Source organism: Tetrahymena thermophila, assembly GCF_000189635.1.
Source record: "Tetrahymena thermophila SB210 genomic scaffold scf_8254010, whole genome shotgun sequence".
In the NCBI taxonomy this organism is placed as follows: domain Eukaryota; phylum Ciliophora; class Oligohymenophorea; order Hymenostomatida; family Tetrahymenidae; genus Tetrahymena; species Tetrahymena thermophila.
The window spans coordinates 69,289-91,206 of NW_002476013.1; the positions used below are offsets into that span (position 1 = coordinate 69,289).

General features: G+C 22.8%; 9 protein-coding genes across 9 annotated transcripts; 8 read left to right on the forward strand and 1 right to left on the reverse strand. All coding sequences in view use genetic code 6, as the record gives it.

Annotated features, from left to right (window-relative positions):
* Window positions 1-1,732: 1,732 nt before the first annotated feature.
* Window positions 1,733-1,906, forward strand: TTHERM_00326760 (hypothetical protein; the record flags this gene model as incomplete). Its single annotated transcript, XM_001026439.1, has 1 exon — window positions 1,733-1,906. The coding sequence occupies one exon, from the start codon at window positions 1,733-1,735 to the stop codon at window positions 1,904-1,906; it is 174 nt and encodes a 57-aa protein (XP_001026439.1).
* Window positions 1,907-2,561: 655 nt separating this feature from the next.
* Window positions 2,562-4,061, forward strand: TTHERM_00326770 (transmembrane amino acid transporter protein; the record flags this gene model as incomplete). Its single annotated transcript, XM_001026440.3, has 1 exon — window positions 2,562-4,061. One exon carries the CDS (start codon window positions 2,562-2,564, stop codon window positions 4,059-4,061), a length of 1,500 nt encoding a protein of 499 aa, XP_001026440.1.
* A 1,557-nt stretch (window positions 4,062-5,618) lies between these two features.
* TTHERM_00326790 (hypothetical protein) lies at window positions 5,619-7,046 on the reverse strand (the record flags this gene model as incomplete). The annotated part of the gene is made up of 1 exon (XM_001026442.2): window positions 5,619-7,046. Exon 1 carries the CDS (start codon window positions 6,939-6,941, stop codon window positions 5,619-5,621), a length of 1,323 nt encoding a protein of 440 aa, XP_001026442.2. The 5' UTR covers window positions 6,942-7,046.
* A 1,332-nt stretch (window positions 7,047-8,378) lies between these two features.
* TTHERM_00326800 (transmembrane protein, putative) lies at window positions 8,379-8,729 on the forward strand (the record flags this gene model as incomplete). Its single annotated transcript, XM_001026443.1, has 1 exon — window positions 8,379-8,729. The coding sequence occupies one exon, from the start codon at window positions 8,379-8,381 to the stop codon at window positions 8,727-8,729; it is 351 nt and encodes a 116-aa protein (XP_001026443.1).
* Window positions 8,730-10,180: 1,451 nt separating this feature from the next.
* TTHERM_00326810 (transmembrane protein, putative) lies at window positions 10,181-10,531 on the forward strand (the record flags this gene model as incomplete). The annotated part of the gene is made up of 1 exon (XM_001026444.1): window positions 10,181-10,531. The coding sequence occupies one exon, from the start codon at window positions 10,181-10,183 to the stop codon at window positions 10,529-10,531; it is 351 nt and encodes a 116-aa protein (XP_001026444.1).
* A 1,475-nt stretch (window positions 10,532-12,006) lies between these two features.
* Window positions 12,007-13,253, forward strand: TTHERM_00326820 (alpha/beta hydrolase family protein; the record flags this gene model as incomplete). The annotated part of the gene is made up of 3 exons (XM_001026445.3): window positions 12,007-12,619; window positions 12,812-13,093; window positions 13,156-13,253. The coding sequence occupies 3 exons, from the start codon at window positions 12,007-12,009 to the stop codon at window positions 13,251-13,253; spliced, it is 993 nt and encodes a 330-aa protein (XP_001026445.2).
* An 837-nt stretch (window positions 13,254-14,090) lies between these two features.
* TTHERM_00326830 (alpha/beta fold hydrolase) lies at window positions 14,091-15,298 on the forward strand (the record flags this gene model as incomplete). Its single annotated transcript, XM_001026446.3, has 3 exons — window positions 14,091-14,715; window positions 14,839-15,117; window positions 15,201-15,298. The coding sequence occupies 3 exons, from the start codon at window positions 14,091-14,093 to the stop codon at window positions 15,296-15,298; spliced, it is 1,002 nt and encodes a 333-aa protein (XP_001026446.1).
* Window positions 15,299-17,116: 1,818 nt separating this feature from the next.
* TTHERM_00326840 (Serine/Threonine kinase domain protein) lies at window positions 17,117-19,066 on the forward strand (the record flags this gene model as incomplete). Its single annotated transcript, XM_001026447.4, has 1 exon — window positions 17,117-19,066. The coding sequence occupies one exon, from the start codon at window positions 17,117-17,119 to the stop codon at window positions 19,064-19,066; it is 1,950 nt and encodes a 649-aa protein (XP_001026447.3).
* Window positions 19,067-20,020: 954 nt separating this feature from the next.
* TTHERM_00326850 (ser/thr phosphatase family protein) lies at window positions 20,021-21,483 on the forward strand (the record flags this gene model as incomplete). The annotated part of the gene is made up of 4 exons (XM_001026448.1): window positions 20,021-20,149; window positions 20,196-20,494; window positions 20,730-20,916; window positions 20,977-21,483. 4 exons carry the CDS (start codon window positions 20,021-20,023, stop codon window positions 21,481-21,483), a joined length of 1,122 nt encoding a protein of 373 aa, XP_001026448.1.
* Window positions 21,484-21,918: the final 435 nt, after the last annotated feature.

Below are 21,918 nucleotides of genomic sequence, written 5' to 3' on the forward strand. Positions count from 1 at the left end.
TACAATTTTTCTTTATATTACACTGCATTTCTTGATTTTGACTTAATAAAAGGTTTTTCCTTTATAAAATTACAAGCTAAGAGTTAAATAAAAATAATTAAAGTATTGTTAGAGGGTAATTATATGAATGAATGAATGTAAAGATAAAAGCTCAATTGAAAAGTTTTGCAATCATTTTGTCATAAGGAAGGGTTTTATCTATAAATTAACTTGGTTTCGAAATGTCAAAATAATAAATTTTTATACTAACGCAGTTATTTATTAAAATTATGTTAAATATATTTAACAGGATTTGAATTAAAAAATTTATTTACAATCAATTGATTAGATTTTTTTCTTTAAAAACGAATTATTAGATATTAACAATTATTTTTCATAATCATTTCGAATAGAAAATATTTTGTTATAAAAACATATTGCAAGTAGACTCAATATGATAAAATTTATCTTAAAAGTAAATATCAACGCTAGATGTTAGGGTATTTTTTATCAAAGCCTGAATTAATTAATTTTTACAAAAAGAGTTAGTAATATAAGTTGCAAAGCAATAATTAATTAATTTAACTTTTTTCTTTTATTCATTTTACTAGTAGAATGAATCAATATTATATGTTATTCAGACTAATTTAGATAAAAACATCTAAATAAATTCTTTGATTTTTCGATGATATTTATTTATTACTTATCCATTTTTAAAAAATTAAATAAACTGCTCATATCGTTATTTAAAAATAGAAAATACTTAAAAGCTTTGTAAAACATATTGTTTCGTAATAATTTTAGTGTTAATTTTATGCTTTTTGTCTTCAGAATTCTTTTTTTGCTTTTTTAAAATTTAAATGCTTATTTGGGAACAAAATTTGATTGAAGGAAAAACTGCAATTCATACTAAACTGTAAAGGAAATACAAATTAATACTTTTAAGTGCGTGTTTAGTATAGTAAAACACTAAGTAAATAGCCAGCTTTCTTTACCTTCGGATGTCTATTATTAGAAAAAATTAACCATTTTTCAAACTCTTAAAGCCATATGAATTTACTTTAAAAATTGTATAAATTAAAAAGCAGGATTGATTCGAGCATTTAAGAAACATGCTAAAATTATATAATTTTAGTTTATTTAGAAATTTTTTAGTTGAAAATTTGTGAATTTTGTAGAAAAATTGTTTGATAAAAATTGACAGCTTTACTAAATTAACAAATACAAAATTATAATCCTTCATTTGGAAAAAAAGGCGTCTGAATTTTAAAATAAAATAAAATCAATTAATCAACAGTTATTAACCATAAATTTGCCTAAAAAAACTCTAAGAAAATACCTTTTTTCCTTTTGTTATTCAATTTTTTTTCTTTTAATTGTTGGTTTTATAAAGAATTTTTTTTGTTTTATAAAATTAATAAAAATATTTCCATTTTTTTGATAATAAAAATAATTATCAACTTCTCTAAAAAATCTGCTAAATTTGAATGCAGTTTGTTGAAATTTATTTTAAATATTTTCTAATTTAGTTAAAATTTATTTGTATTTAGAATTCAGGTATTTTGATAATATTATTTCGAAGACTTTCTTAAGATTAAATATTGTAAACATAATCAAAATTTTTTTTTATGAAAATCAAGTATAAAAGTGCGAATTAGCTTGTAAAAAATACAAAATAAAGAAAATAAATATGATGGCATAACTGTCTAAATTTTTTATTTTGGGAAAAAAAGTTTACTACAAATTTATAAAAATGAAAATAACTTTAGAAGCATCAGAAAAGTATAAATTAGTTATTAAAGCAGATTAAATGGTTATTTAATCACCAAAAATAAGCTTGTGTAATACTACCGTATATAGGAAATACCAATTATTGAAAGAAAATTAATGGAAAAATTTTTAAAAGCTTATTGAAGATAATGAATGACCTTAATGCTAGAACTGATCTACCTTAGAAAAATTATGTTTGTTTGATCAATGTCTCAAAAATACAAAATTTATTTCTTATTAACCAGTTTTAATCAAAAATTTAAAGGGTTTAGATTTTATTGGTATGATTATAAATTGAAATTATTTCTACTAGCTGCGAAATAAATAGATAAAAGCAAATGTTTAAATTTGCTTCGATAACCCAAACGCTGAATTAAATTTATTGAAGGCTAATTTAAATTTCTTCAGCTCAATCAGCTGAGCTGTTGCAGTTTTTTATAACAAAAGAACAGCGCTTTTTAATGAATAGGCACAACTCATATTTATAATTTTAATTAATCATCTGAAGAGTTAGTTAGTCGAACAGTCGATAGCCTTTTTTGGAAATTAATTTTTAGTTTTAGATAAACAATAGTCAAGTACTAGTAATTTCATACTCTTTAATAAAATACCTTTTTGTAAGGTGATAGCCACAAATTTCAAATTAATTTAAAGAACTAGCCTTTCATATGTAGGAATTAACCACCTCTAAAAATGTAATTAATTATTAAGTCATAAAAATAATTATTGCGATTAAACTAAAAAATAAATACGCAACATCTTGAAAAATAAAGCAATCAACTTCTCATTCGCCTTAACTTTTCTAAATTAAAATGTCAAATCCTCAAATTGAATAGGGATTACCTGTGTTGTAAGAATTGCCCTCACTTCAACAACAACCTGTTTCAACTGTTCCAATAATCACTGATAATGCAATTCCTGAAGACTACAACCTTAAGGACAAACCTAATGTTTATCGTACTTAATCTGAAGCTTTAACTGCTTCCGCCTATGCCTCAGGTTTTATTTAAAAAGAAGAACCTAAAGGTACAATCTTGACAGCCTCTGCAAGTCTCTTAAAAAGTGGTGTAGGTACTGGTATTTTGTTCTTTCCCAGTCTTTTCAAGAGCTGTGGTATTGCTTTGAGTATCATCTTTTGCTGCATTACATCTATTTTTTGTTACTTCTGCTGGTCTCTTATCAGTAAAATGATGAGATTCCAAGAAAGCACTGACCGTAATGACCCTAACAACTAGCATCTTACCCTTGAAAACTGTGGTGGTTTATTCTATGGACCTAAATTCAAGAAACTTTTACAAGTTTGCACTTATATTTATTCTTATTCTGCTTGCTTTGGTTATGCTATTTTTATTTACAAAGCTGTTAATCCCACTTTCCCCAATCACTACCACACAATGCTTATCATGATGGCTATCTTCCTTCCCTTGTCTATGTACAAGAAGATCCACAAGCTCTCCTTCTTCACTTACTTTGCATTGACTGCCACCACTATTACTTTATTGACAATTGTTGTCAAATCTTGTTATGTTATTCATAACACTGATGTTCACTATAGCTCTTTAACTCAATTCGATTTTACTTAAATCCCTCTTTCATTCGGTGTCTTCACATTCGCATATGACTGTAATGGTGTCTACACTGAAGTTCACGCTTCCATGAAAGATAAGAGTTAATTCGACACTGTCTTAAAAATTTATTTGAGTATCTTCACTCTTATCGGTGTCTTAGTTGGTACTATGGGTTACATTGCTTTTGGTGAATAGACTCAAGCTGCTATTTTCACAAATATTGGATCTATGTAAGGATATGGTACAGCTTTATCTTTCCTCTACAGTTTTGCTGAATTAGCCAGTATGTTACTTTATATTTTCTGCGTTGTTAAATTTTTCGATAACCTTGTTGGAGGATATGTTGTAAAGAACCCCAGCAACAACAAGTTCGTAAGTTTCTTAACTGACTTTGTTGTTAGAGCCTTAATTTTCCTTTCTTTCGCCTTTTTAGCTTTGTATGTCACCTAAATGAGTGATTTCTTCAATATCATGGGTTGCATCCTCTGTAGTTTCCTTACTTATCTTTGTCCCCTTATTCTTTATATTAAGGCTAAGCCAAAAAATGATAAGCTCTTAAAATAAGTTTAAAATGGAAATTAAGATGTTGAAAAGAACGTAAAGGCAACTCCTAATAAAATTGATTTCTTTAGTACCACTAAAGTAGTTACTGCAATTGCCATTATATGCTTATTGTTTGGTTTACTTGGTGGTATCTCTGGTCTTATATCTACAATTATCTAAATCAAAGAAAAAGGAGAGTGAAATTTTAATCGAATTAAAAGTGTAAAAAATTCAAACATTAATTAAGTTTATAAAAAAGCAAACAAAAACATATAAATATATATTAAAACCTACCTACTATACTTAATATTTTCTCATTAATTACTATTTCTGTTATTATATATGAGTCTGTCTTCTAATTCTTACTAATTTTTCAGTTCAAAAAAATGAAACCATTTTTAAAAGAAAGCAACTTGAATATAAGTTTTTTTTTTATCATACTTGATTGATAGTTTCGTTTAAAAAATTTTTTTATAGTGATAAGATTCTTATTTGATATAGAAAATAAAACATATAATCGAACGAAGTAATTGATAATATTTTAGCCAAATGTTTTAGATTTTTAAAAGAAATGGATATGTTTAAATAATTGAAATTATTTGAATTTAAGAAAATGGAAAATTTTTTAAAAGGATAGGTAAAAGAAAGAGAGATGATTTCAAATTCAAAGCTTTCTCCTTTTTTGACTTTACTGGATTAAAAAAATAATTAAAATTGATCTAGTCATAGTAAATGCATACTTATTAAATAAATAATAAAGCTTTTGAATTCTTTAATCATCAAAAATTTTAAATCATAAACTCTTTAAAGAAAAATAAATAGTAAACATTTTTACCATAAAATATATTCGTTTGTTTTCTTAATTGCTTGCTTCTTTAAGAATTTGTTGAGAAAAAAAAAATTAGATAAAAAGGTAAATTAAAAATAAAAGTGATAAATTGAGAAGAGTGGTTAATTCTTGAATGATAATAATATATTTTATTAAATAATAATAGTAAAAATACCAATAAAATTCAAAGGTAATTTTATTTAATGGTGGATAAACATTTTGTGAAAGCTATTTGATTTCAATTTAATATTTATAATTAATTAATTAATTATTTTTTCCATGCAGAATAAATTTTAAAAAAATTGAGCTTAAAATGAAATTAGTAAAATATTATTATTTATCAAGTGTTTAAATTAAAAAATTTATAATATTTCATTAAAATTTATTTTTTTAAAATTTCTTTTTTTAAAGCAAATTTGATAGTCCAAATAAAAAATAATTTTCATATTTGTTCATTTTTAATTTTTGTGTTAAATAAAGAAAAGAAATTTATTAATTAAGATGCTATCTAAACTTGTCTTATAAAGAAAATCAATAGAAAAAATGTCAATATTTTCATATTTATTTTCTTGATTTCAAAATATTTTTTAAAATCCACAAAACATATTTCAATAACTTTAATAAAACAAAATGAATATAAAAAAATTTAAATTGATGACTACTGACTCATTTATTCATTAATTTATTTAAAAAGTATTCAAAATATTTGAAATATCAAAATGGAAATTTAATTAACTAATTCATATTTATTTTATTATTTAACTTCAACTCAAAAATATATTGATTTATTTATTTCAGATTAACTGATGAATTTACAAACTAAAAAATTAAAACTTTATCATTAATTAATTAATTATTTAAAAATAAACTTTTTATTTAATACAATTTTTTCTGTTTTTTAGAATTAGATATTTGATTTATTTAATCAATCAATATGATGGGAAGAAGTAACTCTCTTCAAGACTATCTATAGATATATTCATGTTATTATACATATTAAATGTAATTACGTATTCTGTATCTTTATCAAATGAAACATAATCAAATTTTGACACTACATTTTCATAGTCAGGATAAGTGCAAAACTAAAGAATATTGTCTGAAATACTGAATCTCATTTCGTATTAGCTTCCGTTTTATACACTCTAACCAAAATCTATGCCTTTCACTACTTCTGAGCAGTCTTATGTGGGGCTCTAATTGTAAAATCTCTTAAATATATATCCAGATGTACCAGAATACATATAATTGGTTTTGACTTAATCTTTTCTGAACAAACCAACAAAGTGATAGTTATTATTAAAACTGTTAACAGTCCAACGAAGAGTATATTTTTTATAAGGATCAATCTCAAAATCAAGATGTACTTATTATTAGTAGGATTTTGCTTGACTTTAGATGTTAATAGAACCGTTTTTGTATGACCATTTTAACTTTTTCTAAGTTCTATAATTTTAGCTTAGTCCTTCTTCAATTTTAAGATCAGAAATATCTATGCTTCTTCCACCTATAAAAGAGGAATTTATAGTCTATCTTAAAAGTTTATTTTCTTCACTAATTGCCTTAACCTAATCTCTCAAATATTTTGCCTTTTCTGAGATTCCATTCGACTTGAAATTGTTATCCTCAAATAAAACATATGATTTAATATTCTCAAGTTCATTTTATATGTTTTCAAATGTTGGCTCACTGATTGCTTTTGTAATACTATTGGCAATAGAATTGTGGGTTTCTTCAGGGGTCTTATATGTCAATATCTCTTTTTTGATAACCAATTCGATTTCATCAAGCTTTTAATTATACAAGTCAATTTAGGCAAAAGCTTCTTAAAGTTTTTCAGTATTAATTCCTTATTCCCCAAAAGATGAATTGAATTTTGTTTCATTCAAAAAAGTGCCAAGCTTTATAAAGAATTCTTCAACATCTAATTCAGGTTTTTCTTTACATTCGCTGTGTTTTTAGAAATGGCATTTACCGCAAATTAACTCAAGATAATTGTTATGACCACACTCTGCATTCACACAAATACGATCTGCATTTCTATTTGGGCATTTTTTGCAAGCGGGAGGTTCGAATTAATCACATAAATCTTTAATGTGCTAAGTAGTATTTGCATTTTCAATGTTAAGCATAATTTATTCTTGCTAAACCACAGCCTTGCTAGGTTTTTTTTTTGGAGCTTTCTTTACAGGCTCTTTTTCTTCCTTTTCAATAGCTTTTTTAATGACTCCTCCAACTTTTCTCCTGCTCATTTACTCTATTTTATAATTAGTTAGTTTATTTTGTTAATTTATGTCTAAAACAATAAAATAAGGTTGTTTTATTCTAAATAATTATATAAAAATTATTGTTTAGAGATTTATAAAGATAAAACATTAGATATTCAATTTCTGACTTATTCTTATTATCTGATAGAAACAATAACTTACCGCTAATCTTTATTTTATAATATAAATCTGTTTATTTCTTACTTTATGTGGTAGTTATAAAATTGGCGCGATACTATAAATTTTATTATTACTTTATTTCAATATTTATTTTAGTAGAAAAAAAATTCAAAATCCCTTAAGTTGAATATTTAAAAAAATAAATTAATTTTATTATTTTAGATATTAAATAAATTTACAAATTTAGAGTATTAAGAGTTTATATTCAAAAGAAAAAATTAAATTTTTAAATTTTCTAAAAATAATAAATACTTCTTATTATTATAATAATAATAATATCCCCAACAAACTAAGCTATTAATTTGTAAAATAAAGGGTCTTTTATCCTAATTTTCAATAAATTTCAATCCTATAATAAAAATAAACTTATTTTTAACCTTTAAAATCTATTTTTCTCAAGTTAAGACAAAATTAATTTAATTTTTGGAAATTAAAGTTCGTTTATAACATTGATTTATATTTCTTAAATAAATTTTAGTAAAGAAATTAATTGAATTTTAAAATGCTATAATATGATTTGAATAGAAACAGGAATCAAAAGTTTAATTATCCTTAAAATAAATAGAAATCTAAAATCGAATATAAATTATTATTTTCAATTTTCCTTTAATTTTAAATATACAAACTGTTGATTCCTATCTATAATTTTGAAGTAAATTGTTAGTCTCTTAAATTACTCTATGTGTATTAATCATCATAAGAATATGATTATAAAAATTAATGTTGACTAAGCCAATAATGAATTTAAATTATTTTTTATGAATTGACATTTTAATAAGCAAAGATTAATTCAGTTTTTACAAGAAACAAAGTTTTTTAAATTAAAAAAAAATTTAATTTGAAAGAAATCTGATTGTTTATTTTTATAAAAAAAATAGTTTAATAATTAATCATTTTATAAACAAAATGAAATGATGTATATTTTCAAAATAATTATGTCTTCATAAATCTGTATTCCAAAAATGATTTATTAAGAAAAAAATAATAATAATATTTTGACTTAATTATTTATTTAACAAAATACTATCTCTGATAATTAAAACTTAAAAATTACCTTACTTTTTTTATTTTAGAAATAAATTTAAAAATAATTAATTTCTTATATTTTCTTACTAAACATACACCAATTAATCTTTTATTAAATTTTCAATCTTTAATTAATTAATACTCACATATTTATAACAAAAATAATAAAAAAATCATAAAAAGAAAAAATAAATAATCAAATATTTTTTTAAAACGATGAAATTAATTGGAATCCCTATTTTTTTATCAGTCTTACTCCTCCTTTCTGCTTCTGCTTATCTTGTTATACATAAGAATAGTAGTATACTGATAAACTTAGAGTCTGGCTTTGAATATTCTAGCTGTTTGAATATCGAAATTGTTTAAGTTGGACATGCTTATCCTACTTACGATTTATATGCTTTAAATATTTGTGAAAAACCTAAAAGATTTACTTTGGTCTATAGTTTTGCAGGAAATCCTCCTAAAACTTTCGTATCATAATGCTTAGAGTAGAATTAAAAAGAAGATACTCCTCTCATTTACTAGTTTTCTGTAGTAACTAAATCTTCTTAAGAAGATTGCTGAGCAAAGCAAAACTTAAATAAATAAATAAATATTAATATAAATATATATATATATATATATATTTAAAGAATTTCTAAATTGTTTTATCAAAAAAATTTATATTTAATGTTTGAAAATGTTAACAAAACCACCAAATCTATCACTAATAAATCCACTTATATTTAATTTTATTATAAAATAGCTTTTTTATTGAAAAACATTCTTTATATTTTTATAAATTGAAAAATCAATTTCCAAATTTAATTAATAAAAGAATTTTTTTAGATCATCGATAGTCTTAATCACGATATAAATTATTATTATATTAGCATATTTATTTCTTTACAAATTAAATAATATTATACAAAACTAAAAGTATAAAATATAAAAGAAATTGATTGTCTTAAGATTTTATCAAAAAATTGAGGTTTTTAGTTAAATTCTTTTATTAAAAAATTAAATAGTTTTCTTAAAGTAACTTAAAATTAAAAATTAATTAAATTACATATTTTAATAGCAATTATGTTTTGTGTGATTTGTTGCATATTTTAATACACAATTAATCTCTCTGTATTCATTTAAATTATTTAATTGAATAAATAAAAGACAATAAAGTAGTTTTCTAAATCTAATTGATCTTTAAAATGTTATTTATTTACTTTTGTAAAGTTTCATAATTCAAATAGAACGTGAGAAATTATTACTTGAAGGCATTTTAAAAATTGAATTTAATTTAATAAAGATTAACTTTCATAAAAGATTTAAACTGATTTAAATTAAATTTAATGAGGAAAAATATGTTTTTAATTAAGTGTATTCTTCTAATATAAATAAAATTACTCCTATGATAGTGTATTATTATGCCTGTTTTATAGTTTGCTGATTAAATAAGTAAGCAACTAATATATTTTTCTATTTCAAATAATAATGAAATTACTTCATATCAAATGATTTTATGCACAATTAACATTAGGATGACACCAAACATTTTAATATATGGTTGGTAAGAAAATAAAGAAGTTTTTTGTAAGGTAAATTTTTAAATGTATTCTTTGGTTTAATCAATAAGACTGTTTTTGCCTTAAATGTTTCATGAACTTGACTTTGGAATTATAGTGAAGATTGTATATATTTGCAAACAAGCAAATAAGTAAATATAATCAATATATATCTTCACATTAAAAAATAAAAAAATTATAAAGTTAAAAGTAATGAATTAGGTAAATTAATTATGCCCTCTTTATTCTGTCAATTTTACCACAAGGAATACTAAGAACTAAAAGTTAAGAAAATTTAGAAGCAAAATAAGAATTTAAAAATAAATAATTTCTTATATTTGCTTATAAAGCATACATCAATTAATCTTTTATTAAAATTTCAATCTTTAATTTATACTCACACATTTAAAACAAAAATAATAAAAAAATCATAAAAAGAAAAAATAAAAAAATAATCAAATATTTTTCAAAGCAATGAAATTAATTGGAATACCTATATTGTTATCAGTCTTACTTCTCCTTAGTGCTTCTGCCTATCTTGTTATGCATTAGAATAGCAGCAGAATGATAAACTTAGAGTCTGGTTTTAAAGATACTAGCTGTTTGGATGTCGAAATTGTTTAAGTAGGACATGCTTATCCTACTTACGATTTATATGCTGTAAATATTTGCGAAAAACCTAAAAGATTTACTTTGGTCTATAATATCCCAGGATATCCTTCTAAAACTTTCAAATCTGAATGCTTAGAATAGAATTAAAAAGAGGATACACCTCTCTTATACAACCTCTCTGTAGTATCAAAATCATTTTAGGAAGATTGCTGAACAATTCAAAGTTAAATAAATAAAAGTATATAAATATTTATTTTTACAGAATTACTCTAAAGTTTTATCAAAAAAATTATATTTAATATTTGTAAATTTTAAAATAAAAACCAAATTTATCAATAATACATCCATTTATTTTAAACTATATTATAAAATAGCTTTTTTATTAAAAAGTATTATCTTTTTAATTTTAGAAATTGAAAAATCTATTTCCAAATTTAATAAATAAATAAAGGAATTTTATTAGATTCTTAATAAAGTTAAAATTAAATCCTTCTAAATAAATAAAAGAGTTTGGAATATGAAATATATTATATTCTTAATAAGTATGATATAATTAATAGCTTATTAAATAATTATTAAATTAGCATATTTATTTCTTTACAAATTAAATAAAATTACACAATACTAAAAGTTTAAAATATAAAAGAAATTTTCAATAGATTTTATAAAAAAATGGATCTTAATAGGTATTCTTTGATTTAAAAGATAAATATTTATCTTAAAATAATTAAAAATTAATTCAACCAAATATTTTTTGTATATTAATAGCAAATTATGTCATATTTTCTTTAGTATTTAAATTATCTGTATAATTTTTTTTAATTCATGTTTGTTTTAGTTAATTTAATTTTAAATAATTGCCTTTAATTTATTTTAATTAAATACCCATGAATTTTTTAAAAAAATTTCATTCTTTGTTTAAATTATTCATTCATTTGTGTGATTTTTTGCAGATTTTAATACAAAATTAAGAAGCTCATACTATTAATCTTAAAAATAGCTATTTAAAAAACTTTTATGTTAAAAATTTATTAGATTTTCAAAAAAAATAAATTTCTTTATATTGTTAATAAAATAACAAAATAATAAAATAAAATAAATAATCTATTTTGAAAAAAAAGGATTTCTTTGTTTATAAAATAATTAAAATTTAATTATTCAGCTAATTACTTAAAAATATAATCTCTTTGTATTCATTTAAATTAAATTTATTTGAATAAATAAAAAATAATAAAATAATTATCTTAATCAAATTGATCTTTAAAAAAATATGTTTTGAATCAAGTGTATTCTTCTTATGTAAACAAAATCACTAACATGACACATGTATTATTTATTATGTTTGTTTTATAGTTTGCTGATTAAAATAGTAAGCAGCTAATTTTTTTTTCTATTTCATATAATAATGAAATTACATCATATAATAAGATTTTATACTCACGTAACATTAGGATGACACCAAAAATTTTAGTATATGGCTGATAAGAAAATAAAGAAGTTGTAAGGTAAATTTCTAAATAGATTTTTTGGTTTAATCTGAAAGACTTCTTTTGCCTTAAATGTTTCATTAACTTGACTTTCGAATCAAAAGTGAAGATTGTATATATTTGCAAACAAACAAATAAATAAATATAATCAATATATATCTTTGTATTAAAAAATAAAAAAGTAGAATAAAGTTAAAAGTAATGGATTAGGCAAATTAATTACACCCTCTTTTTTCTGTTGACCGTACCACAAAGGAATACTAAGAATAAAAAATTAAGAGAATTTTAGAAGCAAAATAAGATGCTAAATGGGATTTCCCCAACCCTCGTGAAGGCACAGCTTTTCCTGAAATGAATTTTATGGATTTCAAAGTTATTTAAGATAAAAAAGAAATCAAACTAGCAACCTTTAGATACAAACCAACTAATGGCTAAGAACCTAAAGCTCTTTTTTTGCTTTTCCATGGTATGAATAGTAGTGTTACTCATGGTTCTCATATTGCCAAAGCCTTAGCAGATGTAGGATTTTGTGTGGTTGGTTTCGATCATAGAGGTTATGGAGCTAGTGAAGGCATAAGAGGATATTTAGAAAGTTTTGAAATTCACTTGTAAGACTGTAGAGCTTTTGTCAATAAAGTAGAAGAAATGTATGGAAAATAAATTAAGAAATTTATTGGTGGTTTATCTATGGGAGGTATGTCATCCTATAACATGTCTCTTGAGAATCCTCATAGATTTGCAGGAGTTGTTCTTTTTGCTCCAGCTCTTAAACCTGTTTAGAAGGGGTTTGCAGTCAAGTTTGTTAAATCAATTGGTAAATAATTTTATTAAATGATTGTATAAATTTTATTTAATTAGATTTATTATTGACTCGATTAGTCTTCGATCCATTTTCTATTATAAAACATATTTTTAGCTAATTTTAAACTCTATGATGTATTTTTGATATTTATTTGATAATTATATACTAATTAAATCTTATAAACAACTTATTTTATGCAAATAGTTGGAACTTTAGCTCCAAAGTGGTGCTTTGTTTAACAGACAGGTAAGAATGCTCACAGAAGCCTTAAATTAGCAGAATACTAGGCAAAAGATCCCTATTCATATATTCACAAATTATCTGCTGGCAGTATAAAAACAATTTACACTGCCATGGAAAAAAGCTATGAAACCTTTGGATAATACAATGCTCCTTTCCTTGTCATCTAAGGTGGTCTTGATAAATGTGTAGACCCAGATCTTGCTTTCGACTTAATGGAGAAATCACCTAGTAAAGACAAGCAAAGTAACATATTATTAATACAATAGAAATGTGAGTTTTAAATTTGTATTTTTTTATATAAAAAGTTATCTATTATGAAGGTATGTGGCATGATATCTGGCATGAGCCTGAAATTTATGAAATACTTCCTCAAGTTGTCGATTGGTGTTTAAAGAGAGTATGAAGTAGCTTTTAAAACAATTAGAATAAAATAAAATATTATAAATATAACCTTAACAAAATTACATAAGAAAAAAAAAAATAATAATAATCAAATTATGAATTAAAAAGAAAATTTTATTAAAAAATTACATTTTAGCAAAAAAATAAAATCATTCATTTTGATATTAAACTTAACAAATCAAAAACAAAATATTTTTTCACCTTCATTTTTATTAAATCTTGTTAAAATTTAATTTAAAATTAATTGTATTTGATACTAAACATAATAATTCAATTTTATGTTAATCTCAATTCAATTTTATTTATTTTAAGATTTTTTAAAAAGTTTTTAAGAGAATGATAAAATAAATAATATTAAATTTCAAAACAAATTATGAAAATCAAAAAAAGAATACACCAACAAATTGTAATTAAAAAGTAAATAAAATGAAATGAGAAAAGTATTAAGCTCAAAAAAAAGTTCATGGAAAATAAATATATGGTTATTAAATCTCCTTAAAATGATAAACAATAATATTTTTATTAAGATTTGATATTAAATTCGATTTAATAATATTGATATAAGTAATATCAATAAATAATTTCACCAATCATTTTTTGAAACATCTTAACTAGTATTTGTATTTTTTGATTACACATATATCTAAAATGTGTTAAATTTTATAAAAAAAAACAGATTCAAGCTAAGAAATTTACCAAACAAAAATCAAAAAAAATATTTGATTTCACAAAAGATAAGTAAAAAAGAATTTCAAAACCTATTCTGTATTATAAAAACTGAATAATATATTAAACATATTGTTTTCAAAATAACTTAGAAGTAGAACAAAATATATAAATGGAATCTAGTAAAGTTATAGACTGTAATAATGTTTAGCATACCTAAGTTGACAGAAAAAATAAATTATATTAGGAATAAAAAAGAAAAAGAGTGATAAGTGCAAAGCAAGATCCTAAATGGAACTTCCCTAACCCTCGTAAAGGAACTGCTTTTACTGAAATCAATTTTATGGATTTTAGAGTAATTTAAGATAAAAAAGAAATAAAATTGACAACATACAGATATAAACCAACTAATGGGCAGGAACCTAAAGCTCTGTTTTTGCTATTTCATGGATTAAACAGCAGTGTTAGTCATGGGTCTCATATTGCCAAAGCTCTTGCTGATTCTGGTTTCTGTGTGGTGGGATTCGATCATAGAGGATTTGGAGGTAGTGAAGGAAAAAGAGGATATTTAGAAAATTATGAAATTCATCTATAAGATTGTAGAACCTTCATAAATAAAATAGAAGAAATGTATGGTTAATAAATAAAAAAGTTTATAGGAGGGTTATCAATGGGAGGTATGTCCAGCTATAATATGTCACTAGAACTTCCATTTAAATTTGCAGGTGTTGTATTGTTCGCTCCAGCAATCAAACCTTTTATCAATGGTTTCCTTGTAAAAGTAGCAAAATTTATTGGTAATTTTAATATTTTGAATAAAAAATTAAAGATGAAAGCAAGATTTTAAGATTTTGAGTTTAAAGAAAGAAATATTTATTTTAAATATACTAAAATATATATAAATTTACTTTAATTAAAAGCTGCTATTACACCTGAATGGAGATTTATAAAATAGGCTGGAACAAATTGTCATAAAAGCCCTGAAATGTCTTAGTACTAATCAAAAGACCCAAACACTTATTCTAGTAAAATGTGCACTGGTACAGTAAGGACAATCTATAAGGGCATGGAAAGCAGCTTCAAGACTTTTGAACAATATAATGCCCCTTTCTTAATTATTCAAGGTGGTTTAGATAAATTGGTAGACCCTGATGTTGGTTATGATTTGATTGAAAGGTCACCTAGTAAAGACAAAACACGTAAAATTTTAATTAAATCATAAAATTCAAATAAATTTTTCATTTTCATAAATATATTTTTATTTGTTATAAATTTTATATAGATTGGTACTATGAAAATATGTGGCATGACATATGGCACGAACCAGAAATAGTTGAGATACTTCCTAGAGTTATAAAATGGTGTGAAGAAAGAATTTGAAACATTCAATTAAGGGTTTATTTGTAAAAATAAGTAAAGTCATTATGGCATTTATTTCTTTCTTTTGTATATTTATTTATTTGATTATTTTTAAATTTGCCTATTTATTTATAGTGCTTTAGGTGTTTTATATTAAATCATCTAAAATTAATTATCATGTTATGTTATTCACACAATTTATTAATTTTATATTGGTCTATCCACATCTAAAATGTGTATTTTATTCATTATTATATTTCTCCAATAATACTTAATTTAGGTTGTTCATATTTTTTCACTAGCATTCATGTTACTTAATGAATATATTATTAATAAAATTGTGTTTATCATTCATTTATTGAATATGTACAGTATTTTGTTTATCTCATTAAAATGTAAATTAATCAATTTTGAATTTTTTTAGATCTCCTAAATGTAACAAAATTATAAATTTGTTAATATTTGATACATAGAAACAAAACAATTTTTGACCAAACTAAGATATAATATTCTATTTTTTTAAATAATGTCTTTTTAGTTCGACTTATAGACAAAGCTAAATAGGTTTTCTGATCAGTTAATTTTTTTTTTAGATGTTAATGATTAATTAAGATTACAGTTTTTAAAAATACCTCAAAAAATCACTAATTAAAATATCTTCATAGATATTTAAAAAACATTTAAAATTAGTATATATTATGTAAGTTAAAAACCTAAACTATTCATATCCTTCTCAGCTTATTATTCTTTCCAAAATGATGTTTTAAATAAATAAAATTCTATGTTTGTTAATTAACTTAAGTAATTTCGTCATTATTTTATCCCTTAATTTGCAGCTAAAGTATGAGAGCCCCTACTAACAATAAAATGAAAATATATTTTATTTTATGTTTGTTGTTAGCTAATTTATCTTTAAATGCATACTTTAAAAAAACAGATATTAAAAAATTCTTTGGAGTAATCTAAAAAATGATACTAAAAAAGAATACTAATAAACTATTATACATTATTGACTAAGGTTGCTGATTTTTGTTTTTTTGTTTTTAGTAAAAGTTTTATTTAATAAGAGAAAATAAAGCTTTTAAATATGATTTTTATGCAAATTTATCTATTATAATAGGCAAGTTTGAATTGAAAAAAAATTTGCTTGTTTTGTTACAAATGCTTCAGATAATTGCTGAATTACCTAAATACCTACCTACCAACCTATTTTGTCGAATCAAAAATTTTATTAATATCTCATCAAATTTATAAAAAATTATTTACGCGAATTTAATAAATGATAGTGAGTACTATTTGTTAATATTAATTAACAAAATGAATGCTTTTTTCTTTTCTTTTTGTTATTCTAATTATTTTTGCAAGTACATTAAGAAATATTAAGAGATTAAGGAAAAATTTAAATAATTTATGTCAAACTTTTTTTATTAAATTACTGTAAAAAATAACTAAATTTGAGAAGATTAAGAAATAGATTGACTTTCTTCATATAAAAAAAACAAGTAACTTAGTTATCAATAGTACTTATTAATTTATAAGTTAGTAAGTAAAAAATATTAAGTGGATAAAAAATAACAGTAGAATACAAACATTTTATTTTTTAAAAAGTAAGAAAAGTAGCTAACATTAGTTTATTAAAAGAGTATAGTTTGATTATTGTTAAGCTAAACAGGATCTGTTAAAATGAGTGACAAAATTTAGGAATAATTATAAAAATAGTTAATTACAAATCATGTAAATGATGTATAAAGCAGCAATACAAATTAAAGCAATTAACTATAAATTAATGAGAAAAAGAATGAAAATAGTTAATTATAAACAAATAATTTAGCAGAGTAAATGAAAAGGACAAATTAAGATACGAATGTTTCCTAAAATAGACCTAATTTACCAAATTTGTCATAATAATCATCTACTCAGTCTTAATAAAGTAATTCAATCACTGATAGATTAAAAGAATATGAGAAAATTAGAGAGATAGGACGAGGCGCTTATGGAATCGTTCATAAGGTAAGAAATAAGAGAGGCCAATATTTAGCAATGAAAGAAATCAACTAAACCAAATTGAATAAAGATAAAAAGGCACATTAAATATATATGGAAAAAATAATGAAGTATTTTAAATTTCCTGGAATTCCAGAATTATACTCCTGCTTTAGGGATAAATCTTAGTCTACAATCTACATAGTAATGGCTTATGCAGAAGGAGGTTAATTTTAGCGGATAATAAAAAAATATCACTAATATTTTACATTTGAAGTAGTTCAGTTTTTTGTGGCTGAGATGGTTTTAATTTTGGAGTATATACATTCTTTGGGTTTTTCTCATAGAGATTTTAAACCAGAAAACCTTGTTCTAACTAAAGATGGGCACCTTTAACTTATTGATTTTGGAACACTGAATGATTATTGCAAGAAACTTATTCCGTAAGGAGCAATAGATGAAGTAAGGATAAAAGATGACTACCGCAGATAAAAATTTGAAAGAGAAAAAATAAGGGAAATTAAAATGAGATAGTAGGAAGCTATTCATAATCACGAAATGGGCAATGCAGATGCACCAAACATTAATTAAACTAGCTTAAATGATGGTATACTTCAGCCTTCTGATATAGAAGAAATAGAATAGCGTTTAAGATCTTAAACTTTTTGTGGGACTGCTGAATATCTTTGTCCAGAAATGCTGGAAGATGACGTTTGTTATATGAATGGAGATTTATGGGCATTAGGTTGCATCATTTACAAAATATTCACTAATAATACACCTTTTGTGGATTCTTAGGAGTTTTTAATATTCAATAAGATAAAATAAGGAATATACAATAAAAATCATGAGTAAATACCTCCTGTTGCAAACGATCTCATCTCTAAATTGCTAGTTTTAGATCAGTATGAAAGACTTGGAAGTGTAGTAGTAGATGAAAACATAACTAAAGAAACAGTACATGAAGCTTATAAAAAGCTTAAATCACATCCATTCTTTGATGGTGTTGTTTGGGAAAATCTTTATAAATAACGTCCTCCAGAAATGATTTTACAAATTATATCAGGATAATATGATGAAATAAAAAAACAGTTAAATGAAAATTAAAAAGGACCTAATCAAGGTCAAAAAAATCAAAATGATGATAATAATGACGAAGATGATAGTGAAGATGAAGATGATTAAGAAGATTAAGAGGATTAAGCAGAGTTGTATATAAAAAATTAGATTAAAATGAACGAATAAAAAAACTTAGAAAATATGAGGAAAAGTGCTCATATCCCTACTGGGTATATTCAAGAAAACGAAGAAAAGTCTGCAAATCAAAATCAGGTATCAAATTCGCTAAATGGTAGAAAAACATGCTCTGAAGAATTAGCATAGTCTCCATCTAAAAATAAATAAAACTAATCTATAGGAAAATCAGATAATTAAAATACAAGTTATTTAAATGTAGTAAGTAGCTTAAAGCCTCCATTTACTGAAGCTAATCTCTATTATTAAACTTTAATAAATAAAGTCAATAAAAAGCTATTTTTTATTCCAGTTAAAAAACCTAGATAAATTCTTTTATTTAATACTGATCCAATAAGAATAATATATTATATACCTTTCCGTTCTAAGCTAAATTTAAAATATATTGTGATAGATGAAAATGCCTCTATTAAATTAGAAACACCTTAAAGAATCATTATAAATGATCATAGCGATAAATACGTTTTTGAGAACATTAAGCAAGATACTGCTTAGCAGTTATACTAAGCTATCTTAAAACTCTAATAATTGAAGCAGTAGTAAAATAATTGAAATTAAATTCTAATAATAATAAATCATTCTTCAATCTCCAAAACATTATTCTAACCAATTTATTATTGAGATAGCATAAAAATTATGCATATTACAATTTATTAATAATTTAATCCTCTTAATCTCTCTTATACAAATTTCATTCATCAAAAATGTATTTATGGTCTTTCTTTAACAAATTTTATCAAATAATTAAAATTATCCAAAAAAACATTATTAATTATAAATATGTAATTTCATATGTAAATTAAACGTCTATGAAATTAACAAAACATAAATAAAATAAAACCAATTGATCATTATTTTAAATATATATTAAACAAACAAAACAAATAAGTATACAAAAATAAATACAAATGTTTATCTAAATTAATTGAGATTTTAATTATATTTTTTTTTACTCATTAGAAATACGAAATTAAAAATGTACTTTAATCTCTTTCTTATGTTATTTTTTAAATAATATTTATTTTTATTAGACTGTAAATATTTGGTATAATTTATTTTAAAATATCAAAAAAAGTAAATAAACACATCAAAGTTTGTTTATTTAATTTGATTATGAATTTTAAAATAATTTGTTTTTTTTAATTTTAAAAAGCTGAATGAAATTATTTAATAATCTCATTTTTAAATGGAAATATTGAGCTGAAATCTATATAAAATATTATTGTTTGAGACTTTTAAAATAAAAATACTTTAGAAATAATTATTAATTGATTTATTGATTAATTTTAAATTAAAATTTGTGATTTTATAGAAGCTATATAAATTAACTTTGGAAATTCTAATTTACTTTAGTATTCTTTTGCTTAATAATTGGGGATTTGGTTGATCTACAAACAATAGATTTTAATCTTTTACTTTATTCAAAGTCATACAAACTTAGAATTATTAAATTACAATAGTTTGTCAATTAATTGATTTTTAAAATATCTACATAACAGTACAACTATGAGAAGATATCTTCAATTTATAGTGCTACTAGCAATTATATCTTTTTCCTAATGCTTTTAAAATATAGATTCCAATTTTTCTTCTTCAAAGAAAAGACTTCATTTTGATGAAAAAGGCGAATTTAAAGTAAATTAACAAATAATTTATAAAAATTTCATTATTTTTTTTAAAGGTGATCTAATTTGCTGATCTCCACTTTGGTGAAACTGACTTAAAGGATCTTCTATCTGTTTCTTTGATGAATTATTTGATAGAAAAGTATCATCCAAATTTTGCAGCGCTTTCAGGTGATATGGTTAGTGGATATGCATGGGATAATACAACAACATTTTATTAGCGTAATTGGAAGAAATACACAAGTCCATTTGGATTACATAATCTCTCTTATTCAATTATTCTTGGAAATCATGATGACCAAGCTAACCTAAACCGTACTTAAATTATGGATTTAGATATGACTAATCCTCACAGGTAATAACTAACCATCCCTTTTGATTAAATATTTATAAAAAATTTTTTTTAAATAACAAAAAATATCATCATATAAATTAATATCAGAGCATAAATTCATGAATATTTTTTAGGATGAAATGTTTTTTTTAGATATAAATTCTTTGAAATTAATTGGCATTAAATAGATTTTTAAAGACTTATAAATATTATAAACAAACAATAAATAAAATCATATTTTTAAAAATATTATTAGTCATTCAAATAAAAGTGTTCCTGGTTTGCCTGATGGCAGCAATTATTACTTAATCATATATGAGAATGCTACAAGCAATGTTCCAAAAGCTGTGCTCTGGTTTTTAGATACACATGATCACGAATGTGAGGATAATACTAATTCTTGGGGTTGTATTTCAAGAATTTAAGTTGAATGGTTTGAAAATGTAAAATTATATTGAAAATAATTCAATTTTATTTTTATTTTAAAATGGTTTTTCAAATAGGAAATTACTAAGTTGAATAAGTAATATGAAAATTTGCTTCATATTGCTTTTTATCATATTCCAATTCCAGAGTATGTTACATTATATAATAATTACAAAGTCTATGGAACTAGAGGAGAATCTGTTGGTTGTCCATCAATTAATACTGGATTCTTTAAAGCTATGAAGGAAAACAATGTTAGAGCAGGTTTCTGTGGTCATGACCATAATAACGATTATGGAGGTTTTATTGAAGGAGTTGAGTTAGTTTATGGTAGAAAAACAGGATTTGGAAGTTATGGACCATAGGAAGATAAAATGAGAGGAGCAAGATTTCTTCATCTGACCCTTCAAGGTAATTCAACACCCACACTATATCACGAAATACTTTAATCTGATGGCACTAGAAAATAAAATGGAGAAGCCACTTACAGATACGACAAAGATGAAGAGGGTTGTGGAGTTACTCTTGGTCTATAATAACCCTTAGATACTTATCCAAAATTAAAGAAAAGAGTTGAATTATGAAAATTTTATAAGCTACATAAATCAGTCAAATAACATTAAATTAATTCTTTAAACAATAAAATAAAGTTTAAAAGCTTCATTAAAAATGTTCATAATAAATTGATTGTTTTTAAATGAATATTATTTTTTTTCAGCATGTTTTTAAATTTGTAAATTTGATCTAATATTTTTACTTTTAATAAGAAAACAATTTTTTGTATATAAGTGTAAAGAAAATTGATATTTATAAAATAAATTAAATCAATTTTAAAGATATTTTTAAATAAAAACTAATAAATGTGATTAAAATGATCAAAAGTCCAATGTTATACTAATTAAAAGTTAGAAGTTAAAATCAAAATTATTGTGTATTTATTTCTTTATTTGCTTCCTTTTTAGTAATCATTTTTAAATGCTTGATAAAAAAATAAAAACTATATCACTAAATTTCGAGTA